We start from the raw sequence: 11482 nt of genomic DNA, 5'->3' as shown, positions 1-11482 counted from the left end.
TACCCAACTCTGAGTTACCCCTCTCTGAGTTACCCCTCTCTGAGTAACCCCTCTCTGAGTTACCCCTCTCTGATTTAACCCTCTCTGAGTTAACCCTCTCTGAGTTACCCCTCTCTGAGTTACCCCTCTCTGAGTTAACCCTCTCTGAGTTACTCCTCTCTGAGTTACCCCTCTCTGAGTTACCCCTCTCTGAGTTACTCTCTGAGTTACCCCTCTCTGAGTTACCCCTCTCTGAGTTACCCCTCTCTGAGTTACTCTCTGAGTTACACCTCTCTGAGTTACTCTCTGAGTTACCCCTCTCTGAGTTACCCCTCTCTGAGTTACCCCTCTCTGAGTTACCCCTCTCTGAGTTAACCCTCTCTGAGTTACTCCTCTCTGAGTTACCCCTCTCTGAGTTACCCCTCTCTGAGTTACTCTCTGAGTTACCCCTCTCTGAGTTACCCCACTCTGAGTTACCCCTCTCTGAGTTACTCTCTGAGTTACACCTCTCTGAGTTACCCCTCTCTGAGTTACCCCTCTCTGAGTTACCCCTCTCTGAGTTAACCCTCTCTGAGTTACTCCTCTCTGAGTTACCCCTCTCTGAGTTACTCCTCTCTGAGTTACCCCTCTCTGAGTTACCCCACTCTGACTTACCCCTCTCTGAGTTAACCCTCTCTGAGTTACCCCTCTCTGAGTTACCCCTCTCTGAGTTACTCCTCTCTGAGTTACCCCTCTCTGAGTTACCCCTCTCTGAGTTACTCTCTGAGTTACCCCTCTCTGAGTTACGCCTCTCTGAGTTACCCCTCTCTGAGTTACCCCTCTCTGAGTTACTCTCTGAGTTACTCTCTGAGTTACCCCTCTCTGAGTTACCCCTCTCGCTTCACCTCTGTCTCTCTGGCTGCCATCATTTTGATGTAGAAAACTGGGTGGGACTTCCAACATAATGTCTCTTTGTTTTCCAGTCCAACAGCAGTGTATCCCTCAAGCCATCTGGGGCATGAACATCCTGTGCCCATGTGATCCGAGAGCAAACGTCCAGTTGTGGAGACTAAAGCACATCGATATTTTGAACATCACAGAAATGATTTCCCACCGTGCCCATGATAAAGTTAACTAAGTTACTTTAGTTGGCTTCTTGGAGCATAACTTGTATGTAATATAACCTATTCTGGGAGCCGTGTGTGTGTGTGTGTGTGTGTGTGTGTGTGTGTGTGTGTGTGTGTGTGTGTGTGTGTGTGTGTGTGTGTGTGTGTGTGTGTGTGTGTGTGTGTGTGTGTGTGTGTGTGTGTGTGTGTGTGTGTGTGTGTGTGTGTGTGTGTGTGTGTACGAACTATGTGGAATATTCTTGGACCTTTGTCTTCCCTGAAAACAGGTACTCACACGAGGAGCAATACGAGTCCACACAATGAAGTAGCAACTGTCCCTTCCAGTGATGCGGAGTTGACCTTGGACCTGGTGGTAGTAAGGATGGCCTTCATGGAGACGGTAAGAAATAGAAATACTTTGATTATTCAACATAGGGACACAATGACCTCCACCACTCCAGATCCCGTGACCCAAGGCCTTGACTCCTGCACATCCCTCCTTGTAGCCATTTGAAATGCCTTGATGCCCTCTTCGTTATCTGTCCCCCACTTTACAGACAACAACTGATCGGAGGACCCCTTTTTAGCAGCGACAGAGTAATGCGCTTGGCCCTCACCACTGCTAACCACTGCTAACCACTGCTAACCACTGCTAACCACTGCTCCATCATTGCTGGCCGTCAACCTCCCTCTCATATTGTGCCAGCTGGGTTTGATGTCCAACTTGCCTGCCGTGTAGCCTCCTGCTGCTCCGCCGACAGCAAACAAGCCAGGCAGGATGTCTGTATGCCCCAGGTGCATTTGTTTTTAACAATGCCGGTACAGACAGGGATGACAGGGAGGGTAGTGGTTGTTCTGGCACAGGTTCAAGGAGACATGCAATTCCACTGAACGGAGATAGAGGGTTGTAGTCTTCAGCCAAATATAGGTCCTCCATTGACTGCACCTGGTTGGGTCACGGCTGGCTTCCTCCAATCACATTCCACATCCGTACGGACGATATTGTGAACTGCCAAAATAGGTTGCATGGCTACACTGATAAGCTCCATGGAGGCATTTGCATGTGGCAGAGAGAATCCCCTGGTCACCTATAGAGACCTGCCGAGAGGAAGGTTGTTACGTGACACATGCCTTTCAATGCTTGACTTTGAAGACCTTGAAATGCATTTGTTGTAAGAAATGTGCTATATAAATAAAGTTTGATTTGATTGATGACATTACAGCTGTAGAATATTAATAAACTGTCATTTTCATGAGGACAATTGCAGTTTTTCCATAAACTTTTAATTGATAACTTGGGACTTTATCACTTGACATATAGCTGTGTTCAAATACCCATACCCATTTCACAAAAGGATCCTATAAATCAAGACTGAATGTACCACTCCAAATAAATACTGTGCCTTTGAAGATTTGTCTTTGGTCATGCAACTACAATACAGACAGGATGTATAAACAAAGTCAATTCTGAATGTCAATAGATTTTTTGATTCATTCTCATCAATGACAACATTCTAGAACTCAGTTATCACTCATCTAAGTCTGGTATCCAGGGTAATCTGGTTAATGGTTATATAATTGATTAATTAAGTAGCTCTTTCCTTGTAGAATGTTGACAGCTGTATAGAACACATTGTTTTGCTAAGATGCTCAAACTTAACTTAAGAGTTACACTCACTGAGACAGGATAAACGTTATCCCTCATGCTGGCCCTGACCAAACAGGTAAGTTGCCCCTCACTATAGCTGCACTCCTCATCATGGCCAGACTGAGAGTGGTCTTCTCCACACGGCCAGACTGAGAGTGGTCTTCTCCACACGGCCAGACTGAGAGTGGTCTTCTCATCATGGCCAGATTGAGAGTGGTCTTCTCCACATGGCCAGATGGAGAGTGGTCTTCTCCACATGGCCAGACTGAGAGTGGTCTTCTCCACACAGCCAGACTGAGAGTGGTCTTCTCCACATGGCCAGACTGAGAGTGGTCTTCTCATCACGGCCAGACTGAGAGTGGTCTTCTCATCACGGCCAGACTGAGAGTGGTCTTCTCCACCTGGCCAGACTGAGAGTGGTCTTCTCCACATGGCCAGACTGAGAGTGGTCTTCTCCACCTGGCCAGACTGAGAGTGGTCTTCTCCACATGGCCAGACTGAGAGTGGTCTTCTCCACATGGCCAGACTGAGAGTGGTCTTCTCCACATGGCCAGACTGAGAGTGGTCTTCTCCACACGGCCAGACTGAGAGTGGTCTTCTCCACATGGCCAGACTGAGAGTGGTCTTCTCATCATGGCCAGACTGAGAGTGGTCTTCTCCACATGGCCAGACTGAGAGTGGTCTCCCCCCCTTTTAATGCTCCTATGCTGATCCTTGAAAAATGCCATAAGGTCTGAAATTGACACCAAAGTCGACATGTTGTACAAACAATTGAATACTAAGTAATACAAAATGATTGTTTGATCTACTGCTCTGCGAACTAGCTAGCTAAAGTGTAGTCAGTGGCTACTGTAGCTAAAACTGAGAAAGGGGACTGAAGAGGTTCAACACTTATAATAATAATAATACACTTCATTCCATTCATGTCAATACAGCACATGGATTCATCATGGATTGGGGACAAGTCTCTGATCACGCTGGTGAATGGTAGATGACATTGTCAGTTAGAAATGAGGTGCTGGAGCTTCCTGCTACATTTGCAGTCTTGCTGCAGCCTTTTCTGTTGTTAAATATTTCACTTTTTTTTGTAAATTGAGGCAAATATATTGATAAAACTGACCTTGTCTGAGAGATAATTACATGGTTATCAAAATGTCACACCAAGGTAAGCCTAAACCAAACACATACTTAAACACATATAATACGTGTAAAATTCACTATAGCTGTGTTCAAATACCCATACTAACAAACTGTATACTACATACTTAATGAGTATACGGTGAACAAACTGTATTCTTTCAGTCGAGTGTACTACAAACATTATTGGGCACAGTCAACAGCACAAAGGTCAAGAAGGTAGAGACAACAATACATCACACAAAACAGCCACAACTGTCGGTAAGAGTGTCCATGATTGAGTCTTTGAATGAAGAGATTGATATAAAATTGTCCAGGGATAAACTAACAAGCGATATATGTTTCAGTAAGATTGGATTCTTTGCATGTACAGTAATGATTTTCAACTGTACTGCAGGGATGGAACATAAGTCGCAAAAAAATAGAGGTTGTGGTGGCAGCTGCAGAGAGATATTTGGCTGTGTGAGACTTCAGAAGAGTTACAGGGTGTGTTAAGTGGTGGTTTCCCATCCCTTCAGGCTGTTGGCCTGTAGTAGGACTAAATAGATTGAAATAGTGGAGTATGGTATTTATTACTAATTGAGTGTAGTGTTAGATGGTTGGGTATTTGTTGTATTTTTTATTAGATTATTTATTTAAAATTATTATTTTATTATATACTAGTATGTGGCGGTAATGCAACATTTATTGGATGCCAACCACCGTCAAACCTCATTTAGGCTCCCGAGTGGTGTAGTGGTCTAAGGCACTGCATCTCCTGCAAGAGGTGCCCACAGTCCCTGGTCCGAATCCAGGTTGTAGCACATCTAGCTGTGCCATAGGGCAGCATCGTCCGCGTTTGGCCGTCATTGTAAGTAAGAATTCCTTATAAATTGACTTGCCTAGTCATATCAAAGTTACATTGAAAAACAGAAGAAGAAGAAGACGAAGCTCACGTGGTACAATTCTCTTCCGCATTGGGCGGTCTCGTGACAACAGCTCTGAGTTCTGATAGCTTTGTTAAATTAAAATATCTCTTGATTAAAACGTTCAACTGAACGAACAACAACGTGAAAAATGCTTTCCCGTTTATTAAAGGAGCACCAATCGAAGCAGAACGAACGAAAAGAACTTCAAGGTGAGAGGAAAGGAGGTATCGTGTGAAACTGAAGTTGTCTGATTAGCTAGCGATAGTTATGCTAAAACAACACTACTAAATATAGCTAGCTAGCTAATTTGCGAGCAGCAACGTTAAGCTTGTTCTAGTTAAGTTACTTGTGATCCTGAACCTAGACGGACACAAAGGCAGACAACTGTTGAAAATGCATGAGATGGGACAAGTATTGTGAATTTCGTGACTAACTGCATGCTAGCTTATTTTAACTAATAAATGGCCATTCACACCAAGGTCAATGACTAACTATAACGACATATAATACATAACTATAAAACGTTGGCGAGCATCCACACTAGAGTGTATTGTTATACAGTAGCCTACACCTGCCAATGAAATTAACAAAACCTACTGCTCGTTCTCCACTATTTTTGTAGTTTATCGTTGTAGTATGGTAAATATAATCTAATCTAATGCACCTGTTAACTTGAATTAGATTATAACAATAAAACAGTTCTCATCCTTGGTGAGTATGGCCCTTAACTATGGTCCCATCATGCAACGATGACAAAAAATTGTATCTAGTTCTGTGTTCGTAGAGGAACTCACACTGATGCCCAAAGCTAGCTAGCGCATAACAAAGTAGCCTCGGAAATCAGCTAGCTAGCTTCTCGCTTTGTCTTGACCTGATGGCTAACCAGTTAGCTGCCCATGCTGCCATCTCCAGCGGAGGCAAATTCCATCCACCCATGACATGACAGCTGTTTTCTTTTTCCCTGCACAGAGGGGCGTAGACGAGAGGCAATTACTGCTGCCACCTGTCTAACAGAAGCCTTGGTGGACCACCTTAATGTGGGGTATGTATGCCCTGTTTGTAACTTACCTCTTTTATGTAACCCATTCTATGTCATCCAGTCATCCAGCTGTTCAACTCTAATTCAGTTCAAATGGCTTGACACGTGACATATTAGACATTTGTTGTTAACCTGCATTGAAAATGTTTTAGCTACCTTTTAGCTGTCTTCTGTTTGAGTAGCCTTGGCTTATTATAGCATGTTATTATTGAAGAATGCCTGCAAATTGAACCCTGTGGGGCACTGTCCCAGACACAGATTAAACTTCATCCGGGACTAAAAAGCATTTTTAATGGAGATTCTCAAGTGAGTTGTGTTTTCCACGCCTAGGCATAATCTGTGCAGGAGAAACTACCCCGTTTGTGTGATTAGCCTTCAATCAATGTGTTAATCAATGATGGCATGTGACTCCACAGCACAATGTACACTGGTAATACAGAATCGTTATGACAGCAACATAAAGGCCAAACTCAAGAAAAGCATCTTAGTGAGCAACAGTTAGACGTGACCACCATTGTTGTGCCACTACATTATATTGCCGTTAACAAAAAGAGGATAAAGTCAAGTGTAGCAACATTTCTCCCCTCTTTGAGATTTAACATTAAGGAGTTCGTAAGGACATAATTTTACTCTTTTTCAGGAACTGTCAGTCTACTTTCCCTTCAGTTTCCAATATCAAATATAATGCCTTTGCCCATAAGATGTAAGAAGATCAACCTTCTATTGAATAATGGAACTTAGTTAGCTTCCATTCTTGTGCAAAACTTTGCATCCGAACTCTTGTGGCTGATACTGTTGTTATACACATCTATATTGTGTTATACGGTCTTATTGTACGTAACATTGTTTTAACATGTGCTATAGCCCTAGTCATCTTCCAGTTACTCTGTGTTTAACTCCAGGGTGGCCAAGGCGTATGTGAACCAGAGGAAGCTGGACCATGAGGTGAAGACGCTACAGGTGCAGGCCGGCCAGTTCTCCAAGCAGACTGGCCAGTGGATTAGTATGGTGGAAGGCTTCAACCAGGCCCTGAAGGTACACACACACGCAACCCTATATGGTCTTAGATTAGGAACCAACATCTCTAAATCTTTGGTGAGTGGTGGCAGACATGTTTGTGTTTTAAAAGATGACAGGAGAAGTGGTATGGGGTATTTTCCTTCTGCAAATCAATTTGATCCCAAATCAAAGGTATCTTTACTATCCCTAGAGACAGAAGTTTGTTTAAACAGTTCTGCCCCTTTTTTTGATGTATCGTGAACTCTGTCACTTATCCAGTGAAACATTCTAGTGTTCAAAAGCATTTTAGCCATGTGTGTGTGTGTGTGTGTGTGTGTGTGTGTGTGTGTGTGTGTGTGTGTACATCCATACAGTGGGGAAAAAAGGTATTTAGTCAGCCACAATTGTGCAAGTTCTCGCCCTTAAAAAGATGAGAGGCCTGTAACTTTCATCATAGGTACACTTCAACTATGACAGGCAAAATGAGGGAAAAAAATCCAGAAAATCACATTGTAGGATTTTTAATGAATTTATTTGCATATTATGGTGGAAAATAAGTATTTGGTCAATAACAAAAGTTTCTCAATACAAGGTTATATACCCTTTGTTGGCAATGACAGAGGTCAAATGTTTTCTAAAAAAATATATACAATTACAGTAGGCCTCGAGCACATCAATGTATATCTGTGACTCACAGAAAGCTACTGTTCTACCAATACCACTCTTTCTCAGCTGTAAGACAATCTCTGTGCTGTGTCTTTGTTAGCATAGTGGAGGTAACTGAGCTATGAAGGAAATCCAAACCCTTGTTGTTGAACATCAAACACATTCCCTCTCTCTGGCCTTCTACAAAGTCCTGAGAAGCTGGTGTATTATTCTTGTCATATACTGCAAACTGATAAAAGGTGTCACTAGCCTGAGGGACCTTGGCTTGGTCGGGGGGGGGGTGCTTTATTCCCGTCAAAATATATCTGAGTCATCTCAGTCATAGCTTATTTTTTTGCTTTGTCAAGAGGATGACTTTCAGGACATTCTGACAATGAGATGAACCTCCATGTCTGGTTCTCAATCATAAAGTTGTCAGTACCACCCCCTTGTGGCAGGAAATTGTCATTACCATAGACGCAGTGCATTTGGAAAGTATTCAGACCCCTTCCCCTTTTCCACATTTTGTTACATTACAGCCTTATTCTAAAATGTATTAAATTAACAAATGTCCTCAATCTACACACAATACCCTATAATGACAAAGCAAAACAGGTTTTTAGAAATGTTCCAAATAAACAGAAACCTTATTACATTTACATTTAAGTGTTCAGACCCTTTGCTATGAAACTGGAACTTGAGCTCAGGTGCATCCTCTTTCCATTAATCATCCTTGAGATGTTTCTACAACTTGATTGGAGTCCACCTATGGTAAATTCAATTGATTGGATATGATTTGGAAAGGCACACACCTGTCTATATATGGACCCACAGTTGTCAGTGCACGTCAGAGCAATCACCAAGCCATGCTGTTGAAGGAATTGTCTGTAGAGCACAGAGACAGGATTGTGGCGAGGCACAGATCTGGGGAAGGGTTCCAAAACATTTCTGCAGCATTGATGGTCCCCAAGAACACAGTGGTCTCTATCATTCTTAAATGGAAGAAGTTTGAACCACCAAGAATCTTCCTAGAGCTGGCCGCCAAGCTGAGCAATCAGGGGAGAAGGGCCTTGGTCAGGGAGGTTACCAAGAATCAGATGGTCACTCTGACAGAGCTCCAGAGTTCCTCTGTGGAGATGGGAGAACCTTCCAGAAGGACAACCATCTCTGCAGCACTCCACCAATCAGGCCTTTATGGTAGAATTGCCAGACGGAAGCCTCTCCTCAGTAAAAGGCACATGACAGCCCCCTTTGAGTTTTCCAAAGGACTGTCAGACCATGAGAAACAAGATTGAACTCTTGTCACGTCTGGAGGATCCCTGGCACCATCCCTACGGTGAAGCATGGTGGTGGCGGCATCATGCTGTGTGGATGTTTTTCATCTGCAGGGACTGGGAAACTACTCTGGATCGAGGGAAAGATCAACAACCAACTTGACAGAACTTCAAGAATTTTAGAAATAATGTACAAATATTGTTCAGTCCATGTGGGGGACTCTGGGATTTGAGTGTTTTTGTAACTGCTGTTTCCTGCTATCTAGAGCCTTAAATTACAACAGCTGTTGTTTACGAAGCAAGTGATGAATAAAATTAGATTCTATTTGATCCTATGGTTCTAAGATTAACTTAGCCTTAAGATACTTTTGAGAAACCGGACCCTGGTCATTACCAGAATAACTAAAACAGTTATGCATTTGTAATCTATCTGTGTAGGCTACTTATTCATGTTTAGTTCTAACCCTTCCCATTGTATCTTTTAGCATTGGCTCCTAACCTTTTATCTTTCTCTTGACCAGGAAATCGGTGATGTGGAGAACTGGGCTCGCAGCATTGAGATGGATATGAGAACCATCGCCACAGCTCTGGAGTACGTACACAAGGGGCAGCTCACATCAGCCTCTTCATAGACACTCTGAACCTAAACCCAGAACTGATGGATTGCTGCTAGCGTTGGGTAGATGAACACACTCACTGTGAAAGAGGGGGTGGATTCACAGTGGATACCACAATTCTGGACCCAAAATCCCGATACGCCATCTATCTCAAAGGACGATACGTGGGTTCAGACATGACTACGGCTTTAAGGCTCTGTCCAGTGTTCATGAGTGACACATTGTGTTACAGTAGGTATGTCTATGGACAAATAAACCTTATTGATCAGAGCATCTTAAGTCCCATCGGCAATGTTGTTGTGTTAACAGCTCTTGTATTGTTATAGGTCTATACCACATATAATAACCTTGTGGTGGAAATATCTAACTGTCCTCCTACTATGTGTTATAATGGGCCATAACCTCACATCTGGTCCATGTGAATGTAGCAACACTCCTAATAATAAGGATTTAGCCGTTCACACAAACATTATTTCGCCAGTGAGTTGATATCTAACAAATCCATTTTTTTACGATCTTCTCCTGCAAAGATGAATAGTTCAGATTGGGGTGCTAGTCTCTCTAAATGTATTAAATTTTCCTATTCCCATGGAGGATGAACAGGACAGCTAGCTAACACGGAACTCAAACCGGCTGTGTGCGTGTGCCATTGTGCATAAATGTATTTTGTCCCCCCACTCCAAACGTGATCACGACACGCAGGTTAAAATATCAAAACAAACTCTGAACCAATTATATTAATTTGGGGACAGGTCAAAAAGCATTAAACATTTATGGCAATTTAGCTAGCTTGCTTGCACTTGCTAGCTAATTTGTCCTATTTAGCTAGCTTGCACTTGCTAGCTAATTTGTCCTGGGTTTCTAATCATTTGAGTTGTTATTTTACCTGAACTGCACAAGGTCCTCTACTCCACTAATTAAGCCACACATTAAATGGTCAACTGAATTGTTTCTAGTCATCTCTCCTCCTTCCAGGCTTTTTCTTCTAGAGTTTAGATTGCGATTGGCAACTTTCATAAATTAGGTGCATTACCGCCACTGGCCTCGTTCGTCTTTCAGTCACCCACGTGGGTACAATGAGGAGATGGCACGTGGGTACCTGCTTCTATAAACCAGTGAGGAGATGGAAGAGGCAGGCCTTGCAGTGCGATCTGCATCAAAAATATAACTGACTTCTATTTTAGCCCTTGGCAACAGACGTGTGGGTGAAATAATTGAATAATATAGATGTCAAAATGTATTTTGCGACACTGGAACAAAAGAGGCCTGTTTGTGTAAAAGTAGCGTGGGTAAATTGGATTTATTGGCTTGTAATTACAAGAGCAAGTGTCCTGTTTAGAAAGAGTCTAGTTTCTGCCTTCTCCCTGTCTGACTAAAACTACCTACCCTAGTTGTTAAAGAATTCCTGAATGAATATTCATCACTGAGTAAGATGGAAGAGGCAGGACTTGAGGAGCCCTGCACACTATTAACCCAATATTAAATGGATTGTGGCAGCAGGCAGATCATGCAATAGTCATGTACTCCTTACTCTGCTTATCTTAATCGGCATACGATCATAATCGAAGTAAGCATATGCCGATTTTTAAACATCTGGTTTTCTACGCCATCTTTCAAGTGATTAAGACATGTAAAGAATCTTAATAGGATTTCCAGCGGTGTGTTTGACCTGCACATGTGCCAGAACCAGCAGCACACATTTCCTTTGAATACACAAGTATGCATCTTTTAGAAATATAGTTTTCACATAAACTTTATAGGTCCGAACTCCGTCTCCAATTAGGCTCCTCAAAAAATAACAGGGTTGTTGTGTGAGAGCGTTTTTATTTTGATTGGCGATTTTTCTGCATTCATCAAAGTCCCATCAGGTAGCCTGATTTCAGATGTGTCCATGTTAACAGGATTTTTTTTGGGGGGTGGAATCGTCTTCTTGTAAAAGCATGTAAACATTTTGAAATCAAATTATATTATATTAATTGGACTATGTGCACAGAACCGTACTCATTCATGTCAGTCTGGGTTAGCAAGGCTAGCTACCTCTACCCTGTGTAATAAATGCAAGGCTAGCTACCTCTACCCTGTGTAATAAATGTAATAAATGCTAGGCTAGCTACCTCTACCCTGTGTAATAAATGCTAGGCTAGCTACCTC

At 42.6% G+C, this 11482-nt stretch overlaps 1 protein-coding gene across 1 annotated transcript; it reads left to right on the top strand.

Moving 5' to 3' along the window:
* The first annotated feature begins 4754 nt into the window (after nt 1–4754).
* On the top strand, nt 4755–9602 carry LOC124025862 (biogenesis of lysosome-related organelles complex 1 subunit 1). Its single transcript, XM_046339182.1, has 4 exons — nt 4755–4966; nt 5727–5799; nt 6699–6831; nt 9236–9602. Exons 1-4 carry the CDS (start codon nt 4906–4908, stop codon nt 9344–9346), a joined length of 378 nt encoding a protein of 125 aa, XP_046195138.1. The 5' UTR covers nt 4755–4905; the 3' UTR covers nt 9347–9602.
* Nucleotides 9603–11482: the final 1880 nt, after the last annotated feature.

Source organism: Oncorhynchus gorbuscha, linkage group LG03 (genome assembly GCF_021184085.1).
Source record: "Oncorhynchus gorbuscha isolate QuinsamMale2020 ecotype Even-year linkage group LG03, OgorEven_v1.0, whole genome shotgun sequence".
NCBI lineage: Eukaryota > Metazoa > Chordata > Actinopteri > Salmoniformes > Salmonidae > Oncorhynchus > Oncorhynchus gorbuscha.
The sequence above is the reverse complement of the archived record's forward strand: the minus strand, read 5'-3'. Positions and strand labels throughout refer to the sequence as shown.

Coding starts and splice junctions, on each gene's coding strand:
- LOC124025862 (XM_046339182.1), top strand. CDS start 4,906: ATGCTTTCCCGTTTATTAAAGGAGCACCAATCGAAGCAGAACGAACGA. Junction 4,967..5,726: donor CGAACGAAAAGAACTTCAAG/GTGAGAGGAAAG, acceptor TTCCCTGCACAG/AGGGGCGTAGACGAGAGGCA. Junction 5,800..6,698: donor GTGGACCACCTTAATGTGGG/GTATGTATGCCC, acceptor GTTTAACTCCAG/GGTGGCCAAGGCGTATGTGA.